This window comes from Callionymus lyra, chromosome 2 (genome assembly GCF_982586985.1).
Source record: "Callionymus lyra chromosome 2, fCalLyr1.hap1.1, whole genome shotgun sequence".
Classification (NCBI taxonomy): Eukaryota; Metazoa; Chordata; class Actinopteri; order Syngnathiformes; family Callionymidae; genus Callionymus; species Callionymus lyra.
The window spans coordinates 20711320-20724329 of record NC_141819.1 but is presented as its reverse complement, the minus strand read 5'-3'; the positions used below and the strand labels follow the sequence as shown (position 1 = coordinate 20724329).

At 39.2% G+C, this 13010-nt stretch overlaps 1 protein-coding gene across 2 annotated transcripts in view; it reads right to left on the bottom strand.

Moving 5' to 3' along the window:
- LOC148085913 (glutamate receptor ionotropic, NMDA 2C-like) overlaps positions 1 to 13010 on the bottom strand; it is a 46795-nt gene that overhangs the window by 28070 nt on the left and 5715 nt on the right. For both annotated transcript variants that reach the window (XM_087784055.1, XM_087784056.1), the window contains exons 2-3: positions 8807 to 9161; positions 8418 to 8516 (exon numbers count right to left, since the gene is read on the bottom strand). In XM_087784055.1, the coding sequence (XP_087640181.1) occupies positions 8418 to 8516; positions 8807 to 9145 (438 nt within the window). In that variant the 5' untranslated portion in view covers positions 9146 to 9161. The remainder of the gene's footprint in view (positions 1 to 8417; positions 8517 to 8806; positions 9162 to 13010) is intronic.

Here is a 13010-nt window from a genome sequence, read left to right as displayed (position 1 = left end):
CCAGAGCTCAACATTGGGCGGCCATTTTCACAACGAGAAAAATGTTGTTTTTCTTTGTGGTATTTAAATCTCAACATACATGTCTAGTGTACTCACCATGACTATACACTTGTGTACATGATAACTATGGTAACAGTGATCTAAGATACTGTTCATCAAGACAATTTATCTATAATATACATGTGTAACAGAAGACGAAAGAAATATTCCTAAAAACGCAAAAATAATTTGTTCATGGAATTTGTATTTATTCAATACATCAACGTTCACAATGATGAATATATATTGCCTTAAAATTCATGTTCATTAAATAAATGTGCATAAAAAAAGGCAAAATATAGATTCCAGTTCTTAACAAGCATCCATCCTTAAATGAAACAACACAAGACAGCTATGAAATACCTTCATGGAACAGGTCAATATTAAACTGAGAAGTCATTTGACTGATTTAAGTCTCTGCCCTCTGTATTCTGATTTTCTAAGGAGAGAACAGACCTCCAGAGTTATTAAAGCTTCCACTGCCTGTGTTTCCATCTCCTGCAGACGGTAGTTTAACTTAAAAAAAACTGTTAAAATACTGTTATCAACCTTCAAAAGTCTATATTAGTTTAAACCTACTATATGATAGTTATATTATTATGATATTTCTTTCATAAAGATTGTTGATTAGATCAAAATGTTTCATTACATTCACATTGTTAGTAGCATTACATGTATATTACTTTAGTTAAATATAATACCCAACTTACAAACAGCGTATGATAATATTGTACTCACCAATTCTCTCACTTTTGTACTTCTGCCCCTTTTCTGACTGAATCCACCAGACGTTTGTTTCCAAGAACTTCTGGTACATGATTGTGCACGGAAAGGTTAATTTACACAAATTTGGAGCAGTTTCTTCAAGACGTTTCTCTTCTCTTCAACGAGAATATCATCAAAGAAAAGACTCGATCTGTTAAAAAAAAATGTTCTCTTTTCACCCTTCGGTATTGAAGTGACATCGCTTATAGCCACAATATATATATATATATATATATATATATATATATATATATATATATATATATATATATATTCATATTTACATTATTTAATATTTATTTCCTAGTTTGCTTGACCCATAAAAGACGAGTCAGGGCAACTAATAGAAAATTGTCAATGCTTTTTTAGTTGTTGTAGTTTTCACTATTTTGCATTTCAGTATTTTTTGTTTCTATTGTAAAAGGGGATTTATTTGGAAGATAATGTTGCTAGCACCGCAGCTAAAGCCTGAGCCAAAAAGAATTGTGTATTTGTCAACACAAAAATCCCTATTATATCTGCATTCATCTGATTATTTTATTTTATTTATGACAGTTACATCTGTGTAGATGACGGCACAAATATTTCGGTCCAATCTTTAGCAGTTAGCTAACAGTCACATTTGAGTTACTGAATCTATTAACAAGATGACGTTGGTATCTTGGTATTTTGGTCCGACTCTGTTTACAAGCATTTGGAAAGTCTGATCTTTTTCGGCCAAGGATTCGGTTTTATAACCAGTAAAAGACCAAATCAATTTGTCGTCTCTTTGTTCGTTGCTGGAAAAATCCTCCGTCCTCAGCTTCATCACTCCGTCCGACCTTTAGCATCTGCATCAATTATTTAATAGACTTGTACGTTATTACCAAGAAGCTCAAACCAACTTTCCTATTCCTACATCATTCTGACAGGAATTTACCGGGATGATTTTGGACTTTCGATGACCTCCTTCTGTTTTTCTGGACCACAAGGCCAAGGGGGACAGAAGTGAGGAGGCAGGAGGGCGCATGATAGAACCAGGTCAGGCTGCCCTCTGAAACGCCGGTCCAATTCCAATTCCATTTTGTGAAAACCACAGCACAAGCTCGGAGACAGCTCTCATGCTAATAAATAATTACACTGTCATAACCATGAGTTATCTTCAGTGCCAGTGACTTGTATTGGGATGTGGAAGAACAACGTTGGAGCATTCGTTAGTAATTCAGTTTCAAAAAGGGTCGGACCCCAAAAAGATCTGCTCAAAAACTATTTGTATAAATCAAACAAAGCATCATGGGATAGATGAGGCCATGGATAATAAAAAACCTGCTGCTGACGGACTTCATGAAAGACTTTACAACTGCATGTATGTTTTTTTTTTCTTGAAAAGATGAGTCGTATTTGTAAACTTAATAAATAAAAATGACATTAATGATGCTTTGAAGTAAAACTTATCCATGTGTTGGTGAGACTAGACCACAAATTAATATAACAGAAAACAATGTGATAATGTTATCAAGACCGAAAATTACTTTATGTTCAGATGAAGCTTAATGCACTAAATATTCATACATTTGCTTTGGTTTGAAACAATAACATTTTATCTCAACCAGAAAGAAATAATACACTTGTCAACTAGAGCAACTGGTCTCTAGGCAACAAGCACTTTTGGTTTATTAGTATTCCTGACTCTAATGATATCGACAATCAATTCTAAACCACATCAACTGAACAGATTTTGTGGCGACAGTCACATGAAACTTCATGTTTTTTGTTCCGCAAGTTAATGAGAAAATCTTTCAAACCTTTCTGAATCCAGATGGAAGTAGAACACACCTGGATTATTATGTAAATTGTTTTATTTAAGGAGCATTTTGGCATGTTAGTAATGTCTGTTGTAGGACCATCAAGAAACAAAAGGAACTCTATTGACGTGATCAATCTCATGTTTGTTTGTAACAAAAAGATGTTCTGCCCATTGACTCGACTATTGTTATATACTTGAACTTCTTTCTTCACGGAGCGATCATTTACACCCAAGTCTACCTCTTCAAAGAATTCCTCAAGCTCACCGGAGGCCTCCATTGTCGTTATTCCGAGGGAACGGAACAGGATGACTTTTCCCAAAAAAAGTTTTCTAATTCCGAGAGTGAGAGGTCGGCATTTAAAGTCTGAGGTGCCATTCTGAGTCATTCACATCCTCCGCCAAGTCACAGCGGCTCAGAAAACTCATTTATTGAACCGGCTCCTTTACAAAGTTCGTTTTAAATTCATCTGGAGAAAAAAAAGTTTAACCTCAGCACAACCTGTTCCAACCTGTCGGATGAAGTTCCTTGATGTCTCTGGACTCATGATTTATCTCCAAATTAAAGCAATTACCAATAGTCAAATTCATTTTGTCTTTTCTAATTTTGAAATAGATCCAGTTAATGAAATAAAAGATAGAGTATTGTTAACATTAGAAGCCTGTTGTGATATTGAGGCTGGTAAGAGCAAAATAAAATGTAAGACTGGACACACAGTGGTTTAGTGGTTAGCTCCACCACCTCCCAGTAAGAAGGTTGCCGGTTACCTGCATCCTTTGCGGCATTTGTATGTACTTCCCATGATTGTGTCAAGAAACTCCGGTTTCCTCCCACAGTCCCAAGACATGCAGAGGTTGACTAAGTACTCTACAGTATATAGTCCATTTGTGTAAGTGTGTGAGGGGTTGTTGGTCTTTGTTTGCCTTGTTAGAGGCTGGAAAACTATGTCCCATGCCTATGGCCCTAACTAGATGGGATAGGTCTCAAATCCCCAGAGACCCCCATAAGGAGGTTAAAAGTGAATAAATGAACATAGAGCCCTAAATTACCTTACTATCAATGATGTTGGAATAAACCACAAAATTCCAAATTGTGTCGATTCAGGCAAACTTATTTAACAACCGCTAAAAGTTTGAATTAACTTTTTTTTTAGCTGCAGCAATAAAGACCCATACAGTGATAAGTCAATGACAAAAACCCTCCTATATCTATACACTAATCTGGATCACCACCATAATCTTATCACTTCTAGTTGTCCCAGTTCTATTCAATCCTGAAAATTAAAAGTGTTTTTTGCTATATCGACAAACAAAAGTATCCGTAATGCATGTATTTTACATAAGTAAATGGTAGTGGACCAAATATCAAGTACTGAACCTTTTTGTCACCTTTACGTGACGTACTATGCAAACAGAACTTTAAATTTTGAGGTTAGTCGTAATAGAGCTCAGAACAAAGTGACCCAAAAGGGACACAGTAGAAAACATAATGCAAGTTGTGTTGCGTATCCTGTAGATTTGTGTCCAGAACTTTAAGTGAAAAACAATCAGCAGTACACAACTTAAGCAACAGCCACTGACCAATGCTAACAGTAAAGAAGAAATAAGACGACAACATCAATATCTTCCGGTGCTTTGTTTTGTTTTTGATGCATGATCGTGTGATGTTTTCCTCCTGTTATCTTCCTAAACTTCTTCCTCTCCTCCCCCCCTTCACTTCTCCTCCTCCTCTCCTCCGCCGGTCCCACGACTCGACATCTGGTTGCAGCACCCTCTAATGATCACCCGGCACACTGCAATGACTCATATCCAAAAAACACACGCCGAAAAAAAAAAAGATGCTTTTCTATTTGGACGAGATGCGATATGTTTCTCTCTTTTCACGTCTTTCTATTCAACATTCTCCTAAATGAATCCCTGACAAGCTTTCTCTCATTTCCTCCTCACTGACAAAAGACTCGCTTCCTCTCCTCCCTTCAATCTCTTTTGTCTGCTTCCCTCCTTCCACGCTGTTTAGCGGCGGAGTGAGACAGGCCTCCGAGACTGACGGGTGCAAATAGGCGACGGCTTCTTTTCAGATCCACCATCAAAGATATGCCTCACCATTAGTTTATTGATAATCAAGGCTTATTGAGAGGCTCTTTCTACCAGGAGCCAGACACCCCCCCCCCCCCCCCCCCCCAACACACCTGTTCTATTGTGGAAGGAATGTTGCACACTTTTGAATTTCCTCCTGGAGTACTTTGAGAAGAGGGTTGAGATGCAATAACAACACTGAGCTCGGCTTTACCCGTCATATTTGAAGGCTCATTCATTAATGGTTTTTACCTGCGTGTAGACGTGATCTATAGGTGCTACACAAGGTTGGCATTACCGAGGTGACCGGGTCAAGTTGACCCAAATAAATATGAGGTGGGAATGTAAATTTCTTCACAGTTGTAGACGTGAGGCGAGGAAGTCCATCAGTTTGTATTCAACTCACCAAGTACACTAACAAAGAAGGTAACACAAGCTTTGGAACAATCTTCCTCTCTCTTTTCATTTGATGGATCTACTGACTCCTTTAAGAAACATCTTAAGACGTTTTTATTTGTTCAGACTTTTCCTTGATTTTCTAGAATTCCTGTTGTGTCAGTTTTATCTTGACCTTTAAAGTATATACTTTATTGAATATTGTTTTGATTGTTTAAGCGCTTTGTGACCCTGGTCTGGAAAAGCGCACTATAAATAAAAATTACTTACTTACTTGCTTACAATAAAGCGACACTATGGTAGGACAATTGAACTGCAACAGGGTAACTCGTGACATTCACTTCAAACTTATGTCTCCGGGCTACATGTGACGACGCCGCTGATTGGCCGAACAATGTCCCACGATACTCATTAAAACTTACCAGTAATCAATACAGTAATCAATGTGTCTGACGGACGGATGTTTGGAAAATGATCAGATCGACCAAGATGATCTTTCTGTTGATATAAATATTTAACTTGTGGTGGCAATGGCTCTGTTCAAGTTGTGTTCACTTCAAAGCCGCGTCACACACACGGGGGTGAGTTTAAAACAAATACGACGCTAATATGAGTGACGATCAGCGAGCGACTCTGCTCCTCCAGCCTTGTTTACATCTGACACTCTGTCTTCAACAGTTAGACGCACAACACAAGCTCCTCCGTATCAGCAGTCTGCCAGTTTCCCACCTGTCAGGTTCAACACTTTAATGGTAGTTGAAGCCTGAAGTTCACAGAAACCTCCCCTGTGGCACCTGAACCGAGCGGGAACAGTTTAACACTTGACAGCGACATGTTTATTCAACGACAAGGTCTCCCCTCTGAGCAGAGAGTCGGATGTTTGTCCACGCGAACGCATCCGGCGAGTCAATTATGCTGTGGTTTTTATCAAACAAACAAAAGACTGTACGGAACTATAGGGTCACGATGACGTGAAGATAACAGACAGCTTTGAATATTTTCTCTTCTCTGGCTAACCGTGATGCATTTTTTTAAAATCATAGGATGTCTGTGTTTTGACACTTGTAGCATGACGTGTGCTGCGTGTCAAATCAGTTGCACTGTGTTTGTGTTGTCGATACGTCAACACAAACACGTGCTTTTTGTGTTTGTTCAGTGCAGCCGTCTGAAACGGCCATGTTTCTGGAATGTATCTGCCCTTGAATTCGGCCATCGTCGTCTCCTCACAATAAATTTTGTAATTAGAATTAGCCAAGTTTCAAAAGTTCAGATTAACTTTTCAAGTAATGATCTGACTTCTTTCCCCCAGAAAGCCGTGAGAGTTGAACCAGAATGGCTTCGAGTCATTTGAGGGCGCAGCAGGGTCCAGTCTGGGAGAGGTGGACGCGGAGACGGCAGACAAATATGAAGATTGAAGCAAGAGTGGCGTTGGCAGATGAATGACGACGAGCTGTGGGGAGTGAGGATCTCCTAAAGGGTCTAATTAAGAGTTTAATGTGGTCCTGGATCTCATAGAGAGCCTCTAGACGCGATTATAATGGATTCTGCAAGCACACAAAAGAGCTCCAATGTGGATTTACATGAATAAGGGCCCAAAGTATGACAATGACAGGGTGAGGGAAATTTGATAGATGGGAAAGGGAAAGAAACGAGGATTTATTGAGATGGATCTATGCCCTCAGGAAGCCACCCGTCATATTCCTCCCCGTCTACCATCAGACTCCGACACAAACAGAGAGACGGGTCTCTGATAGCAGTGGCTGGTGAGCACTGGACCGGTCCGCAACCAAAACACACTTCATCAATGAAATCATATTCTTATTTAAACGCAGCGGGTTTTTTGTTGCGATGATTCACCGTTAATCATGGCCAACTACTGTATTTAATTTGATTAATCATACGACCAAATATTACTGATGAGTTTTCCAAACTCATCTGTTCACCCAGAGATTACTCAAAACTGAGAATGTGTCATTGAAAGTGTCATTAAGTTATTTCTGATACTGGGGAATAAAGTAGTGGTATTTAAAACAGTGCCTCTGCATAAATAGTTTTTCCTTGACAGTACAATAAAATTAATTCTTCAATTGCACGTGTTTCTATTGTAACAAACTTCATGTTCTGAATCATTTTTGGGCTAAATTGTGATTAGGATGCATTTTTTTTTAAGTGATGGTTCACCCAAAATTCAAACTTCACTCATTTTCTACTCACCCTAATGTCGACGAAGGGTTGAGATTGTTTTCAGAGTAATCTGTGCCTTTTAAGACTTAAAGACAAAAATGTATGTTCATTTAATCTTTGTCCAAAAAAAACAATTCCATCCAAATGCCATTATGGTGCTTGTCTGTAATTTCTATCTTGTATTGAAGCCTTGGCAGGAGAAATTTTTCCTCAAAAACTTATAGTTTACCTTTTTTTGCAGAAGTTCTCAGTCTCTCAGAACAATTCCTCTTGTCAAGGCTTCAATGCAAGAGGCATGTTACACCACAGAGGTATTTGGATGTTTTTAACTGAATTTTTTGAGGGAAGATGAAGACAAAGACAATATATTGCTAATCGCCACATTAAAATTGACATTTTTGCCTACACCCTTCTCAAACCTTAGTCGATTCTGGGTGAACCATCACTTTAAGAGTTCAGGTGCAGAGAAAGAATTCTGATTTATTATAAACCTCTGACTATGTTTAGTTACGTGTTTTTATTTTCCCTGATTTAAGAAGATTCTGTAGAATTTCATGAGGAAAAAAATATATAAGCAGTATAATAGACTTTGGGTCTGGTTACAAAATGTTCATTTTAGGACCTGTACTATTATAGGGAGGTAATAATCCCTATTATAGCAGATAATAAAATCCTTAAATATGGTTTGAATACAAATGTTTCAAGAGGGTCAATGTCTACTTGATCACATCAAACAAAGCAGGCTTAGAAAGACCACTTAAAACCTTGTATAATCAGAAGATATAAAAGAGCATCAGTGATGCTGTGACTTCGGCATGTGTGACTTCTAAAAATATAATGTGTTGATGACAGAGGAGAGAACAAGATGTGAAGCCCTGATGAGAAGTTAAAATATCTGTGAGTAAAAGAAATCAAAAAACTCTGAGCGATGATGAAGTGCGTTAGCTGCCATTAATCTCCAGACTATCTTGAGTCTTGCTAAATGACACCAGGAAAGACCCGCTGCTCTGCGATTGTTCCAGAAGATTGATGGAGACACAGATCACCCGGAGCACTCGTGTACAAGACACTCTGACTCGTGTTAAATCAAATCTTGCATTAAAGATGATAAAGAACGATGTCTGTGTTCTCCATTGTGATTGACTTCTGCCGCGATCGGAACAGTCGTCTTTACCTTGTACGGGATGACGACGGCGGATCCGCCGCTGATTCCCACGATGGGCAGAGCTGTCTGGGTGGAGAGGAAGTCCAGGATCTGAGCCACTTCTGCCACCTGGAGACAAAAAAAGGCGGTCAGGAATATCGCCAAATTTTCAAGATGCAAGAGGATGTTCTTCCAAGTTTTGGTGTGAAGAATCCAAGATAATGAGTAGAAAAGACAAAAAGTGCGGCACGGATTCGATCCCAGAGATTTTTTACAATTGTTTTCCTCGATGACAATTGACAGTTTTACAAGATGATTATCAACCAATCATGTTCCTGCACTTGAGGTGATAGTCACGTCAAATATTGAGTCTCATAAAGGTATATCAGTTTCTGCTTTAAAGCAGAAAATAAAAGTACCTGATGATCGACTCCAGAGCCCACATCATCCTCAAACACCACGCCGTGCAGCTTCTCCGTCGCCATGGTGTCGCAGAGGCGGGTCAGGAGGTCACGGGGGTTGGTGTCGTTGACCAGCACGGTCACGGGACTGACCACCACCGGCAGGTCCACGAAGTTCTCGCCGCTGAGCCGACCCCTGACCTCGCTCTGGTAGCTGGAGCCGCTGAAGACCACGGCCACGTTGATGGAGGAGTGTATGAGGAGAGGACGGGAGTGTGAGGCGGCGACGAGGAGGAGTAGCAAGGTGAAGAGAGGAGGCCAAGGAGAGGACGTGGGATGCCCTCGAGGCATGGACATGATGGCAGCTCACTGCCTGGAATACAGGAGGAGGAATTACAAACGGAGTCCAACATTACATCAGAACATGAAATGTATCTGCAATTCACTGTTGAGTTCAGACCATGTGTGTGTGTGTGTGTGTGTGTGTGCTTGCGTGAGTGTGTGTCTAATCTACAATAATCTAGCCTCCTGAGTCATGACTGTAATCACAACACACATGCACAAACGCAGCAGCAGCAGCACAGACAGGTTGTAACTGGGATTATCTGACATTACTCTAGATGGGCTGTCCCTGCATTGTGTGATGTCATCTCGCTATCGGTGGTCAGCGTGGAACCGAGGACCGCTCCGTGGCCACATAACCCCCTTTAATGGAATGCACCAATTCATGGTCTCTTTTTCAGACCTTAACATAAAATAAAGAGAGAGGCGTTTGGTCCTTAGAGAAATCAGGCAATTGGAAATTAACCATAATCTCTAGATGGATTCGGTGGAACCTTAAAACCAGAGGACCGGCCGGCACCGACACATTGCTACCTGCTTCTCCCGGGACTCAATGTGAAGCGTAGTTTCATTGAGGTCAACACAAACCCTTTGACATTTCTGTTGATCACATCGTATTTGGGTTTTCGGCTAAAGTAACGTATATTGAGAGAGCAAATACCACAATTGGGGTCACACACGTTTCTTAATGGCAAACAAAACGTGACATTTTGAAGTTGCTATTCCACTCATGAAGTCATTTAAAAAAGAGCATGTAAATCAATAGACCAACACACACCGCCATGTTGGCTCCCCCCCCCCCCGCCTCACTTCCTGCTGCGCCTCATCCAGGCCAGAACCTGGATGTGTGGAGTCTTAGCAGGTGGGCATCTAGCCGTGCTCCCCTAAAGGCACCCTTGTCCTTATGAAGTCTAGCAAGTGATCCCCTTCATAACCCCCGTAATCTAATCAACACCTTGAAGGCATGAACTCCATAAAGAGCATTTTGCTTGGGGTGTGAAACATCGGGGAATCTGTCCTGCTTCCATTGGTTCATTTCCAGGTCTCACAACAACATCGTGTCAACCAGGATATTGAAGAGATGGAAGTATTTCCATCCAATGTGAAGAACCACCAGCACATGCTTAAACTTGATCTAAATAAATAGAATATAAAACATAATTAACGGATAAGTAACTCGTAGAATAAACTTCCACAACACAACTGGACAGATGACATGATAGACTGACAAATAGACAACACACGCACTATTTTTACAACACAGCAGATTGTAGCAGATTATGAAAAATAAAACTCTCTTACTAATGCGATAATCCATTTCTGTCCGCACAGACAGACAAACATCTGACTCCACCTTTAACCACTTAAGCTGGAAGGATTTTGTAGGTGAATCCAGGTCCAAACTAGATCTACAACAACCAGGTCTAGATAAACATGATGTGTGAGTAAAGGTCAGACTTTGACCATTGTTTAGGCATAGATTGTTAAAGGTATCATATTATGCAATTTCAGAACAAAACAGAAATATAAAAGGATGGAAACAAATTTCATAATTTTCACGATATTTAGAAGTTTCCAGTTTCACCATAATCTCTTTACCAGTAGTATTTCTAAAAACGTATTATTATTACTTATTGAAAACTTGTTTAATTTTGTTTTTAAGTGAAATTTGTCACAAATGTACTCATTTTTTAGCCCAAATTTAATGATTCTGTAGTCAGATTTGGTCACTTTGCCCTTGTTTTTAACAAACATTCTGCAACATTATGACCATTATGTCAACTCAACAATGGTTCACTAAAGTCTTTACATTTACAAAGTTGATAGTTTTGGAAGGACTATGGGATCTCCACTGAACTAGGCAGGTTTTTCTTTTTTCTTCTGGCTTGTATTCTTAAACGTCTTCCATCCCATGAGCAAATTAAGCAGATATTGAAACTGGTCATCTTCCTTCAACATTTGCATTTTCTTCAATTTGTTCCGGTGTTTGAACAGCTGTGGGTGATGGACCGGTATCTTTGAACCATTGATATGGTCAGACGGACTCTTCAAGATCTAAGAAATACACGAGGTTGAGAATTAAACCCACAGCGTTTTAATGAAAATCACCTCAACACTTTGATTCAAAGCATCTTTTGAGTCTCCTCGACGGATCGCGCTGGTCGGCAGTCAATCATTTATCCTCATAATGTTGCTCCCCCCCGAGATGTCCTGGGCAATAAAGCAGTCTAAAGTATAAAAGACAATTTATCTGTTATTAGACTTCAATTTAAAGAGATCTCTCAAGCAATTTCAGTGAACAGGTTTGGAATCAATAGGAGGAGAAATAGTACAGTGTGTATGTCCTATGACGAGTTAGCAACGTTTCATATTAATATATTCCGAGTGTTCTTTCATGTTCCATCTGTATTTGCATTCATCTCCATAAATAGACACGAGTCTTGGCCACACGAAACGTTGTAGAACCGGAGAAGATCCAGTACTTGGGTTCCCTGAGAGGATATGATAGGACGATCCACCACACAGTTCCAACAATTTAAAGATGAACAAATGAACCAAATCTTAATGAAGAAACTACTACTACGTCTACTGTGGTGGGCAGCTGATGTCAAAGCTGTCATTCTACAACATATTTGGAACACAGTACAGGTGGTCTGTTGTAATGATGGAGGGATTCATATTGAATCTTGCTTGAGAACTGGAGTGATTTGAAATTGTGATTGTTGGAACTGTGGAAACAGGTCAGCATGGGAACTCATTATCGGTTTTTAACCTCGTGGCTAAACACATAGGCAACAGATGAAAATTACAACCAAAAAAAAACATTTAAATGCCAGTATAACAGTGTCTTTTCTTTAGGACAGCATCATTTAAATAACACAAATAAATGCCTTTTGCAAAATGATGCCAAGGAACAAAGGCAGTATTTCAAATGTAATTCATAAGCAAGATTCACCTAGAAAATACACTATAGCATTGATAAGTAAAGCACGAAAAAAGAAGCTGATCAAAGCCTGAAAGGTTTTCACTCGCCAGGAGAATCCGTTGTTTCTAACAGTGGCAGGTCCAACAAGGTTTCAATGAACAAAGAAGGCAACAAACACAGAAACAGCGATGATGTAGAAGCCGGTCTTCAATCTAAATTTCTTAAATCTGTAATGCCTGTCAAAAGGTGTATGTGCACTGTAACGATCCTTTTTGGGTTCTAAGGAGCACTTTGCATCAGCGTCACAGATGAACTCTGCGTCACAGCAAAGACGAAGACACACTCCAACATTGTACGCACTAATGAAAACCTCTCATTCAGCTGAGAGGCTGAAAGGGTCACAATTATCAGAGGAGAACATTACATCCATGTTTTAAAGAAGATGGAACACAAAGTATTGAGCCACTGACTGACGCTATACTTCCGGGGATTCTTAAAAGTCAGAAGTAGATATTGTATAAAAAACATAAAGAAAACGTATTCCAGCTTCTGCTTTAATAAATAATTTCAGTCGGACTAACGGACACTTCAGTATAATTCAGTCAATCTCAAGGTCTGTTTATATGTACAGAAACTTTTATAACATACATATATACTCACAGACTGCATCATACAAGCTTTGACCATAAAAATGAGCTGATCCCTAAACCAGTGTGCACTGTTACAAGTTTGTACTCTACTGTATATATACATATACACAAGTAATATCAAGTGTTGTTGTTTTTTGATGTGTCAACACAAATGTCCCTAATAATAAAAATAAGACAATAAATCTATTATTCTATTATCTTACTTTAATAAACAGTAAGCTGAAATGCAAAGTATATTTCTTTTGAATGTCATACACTGTATATTTTATTTAAAACTAAAAGCTCCCGTATCATTAAACATTTC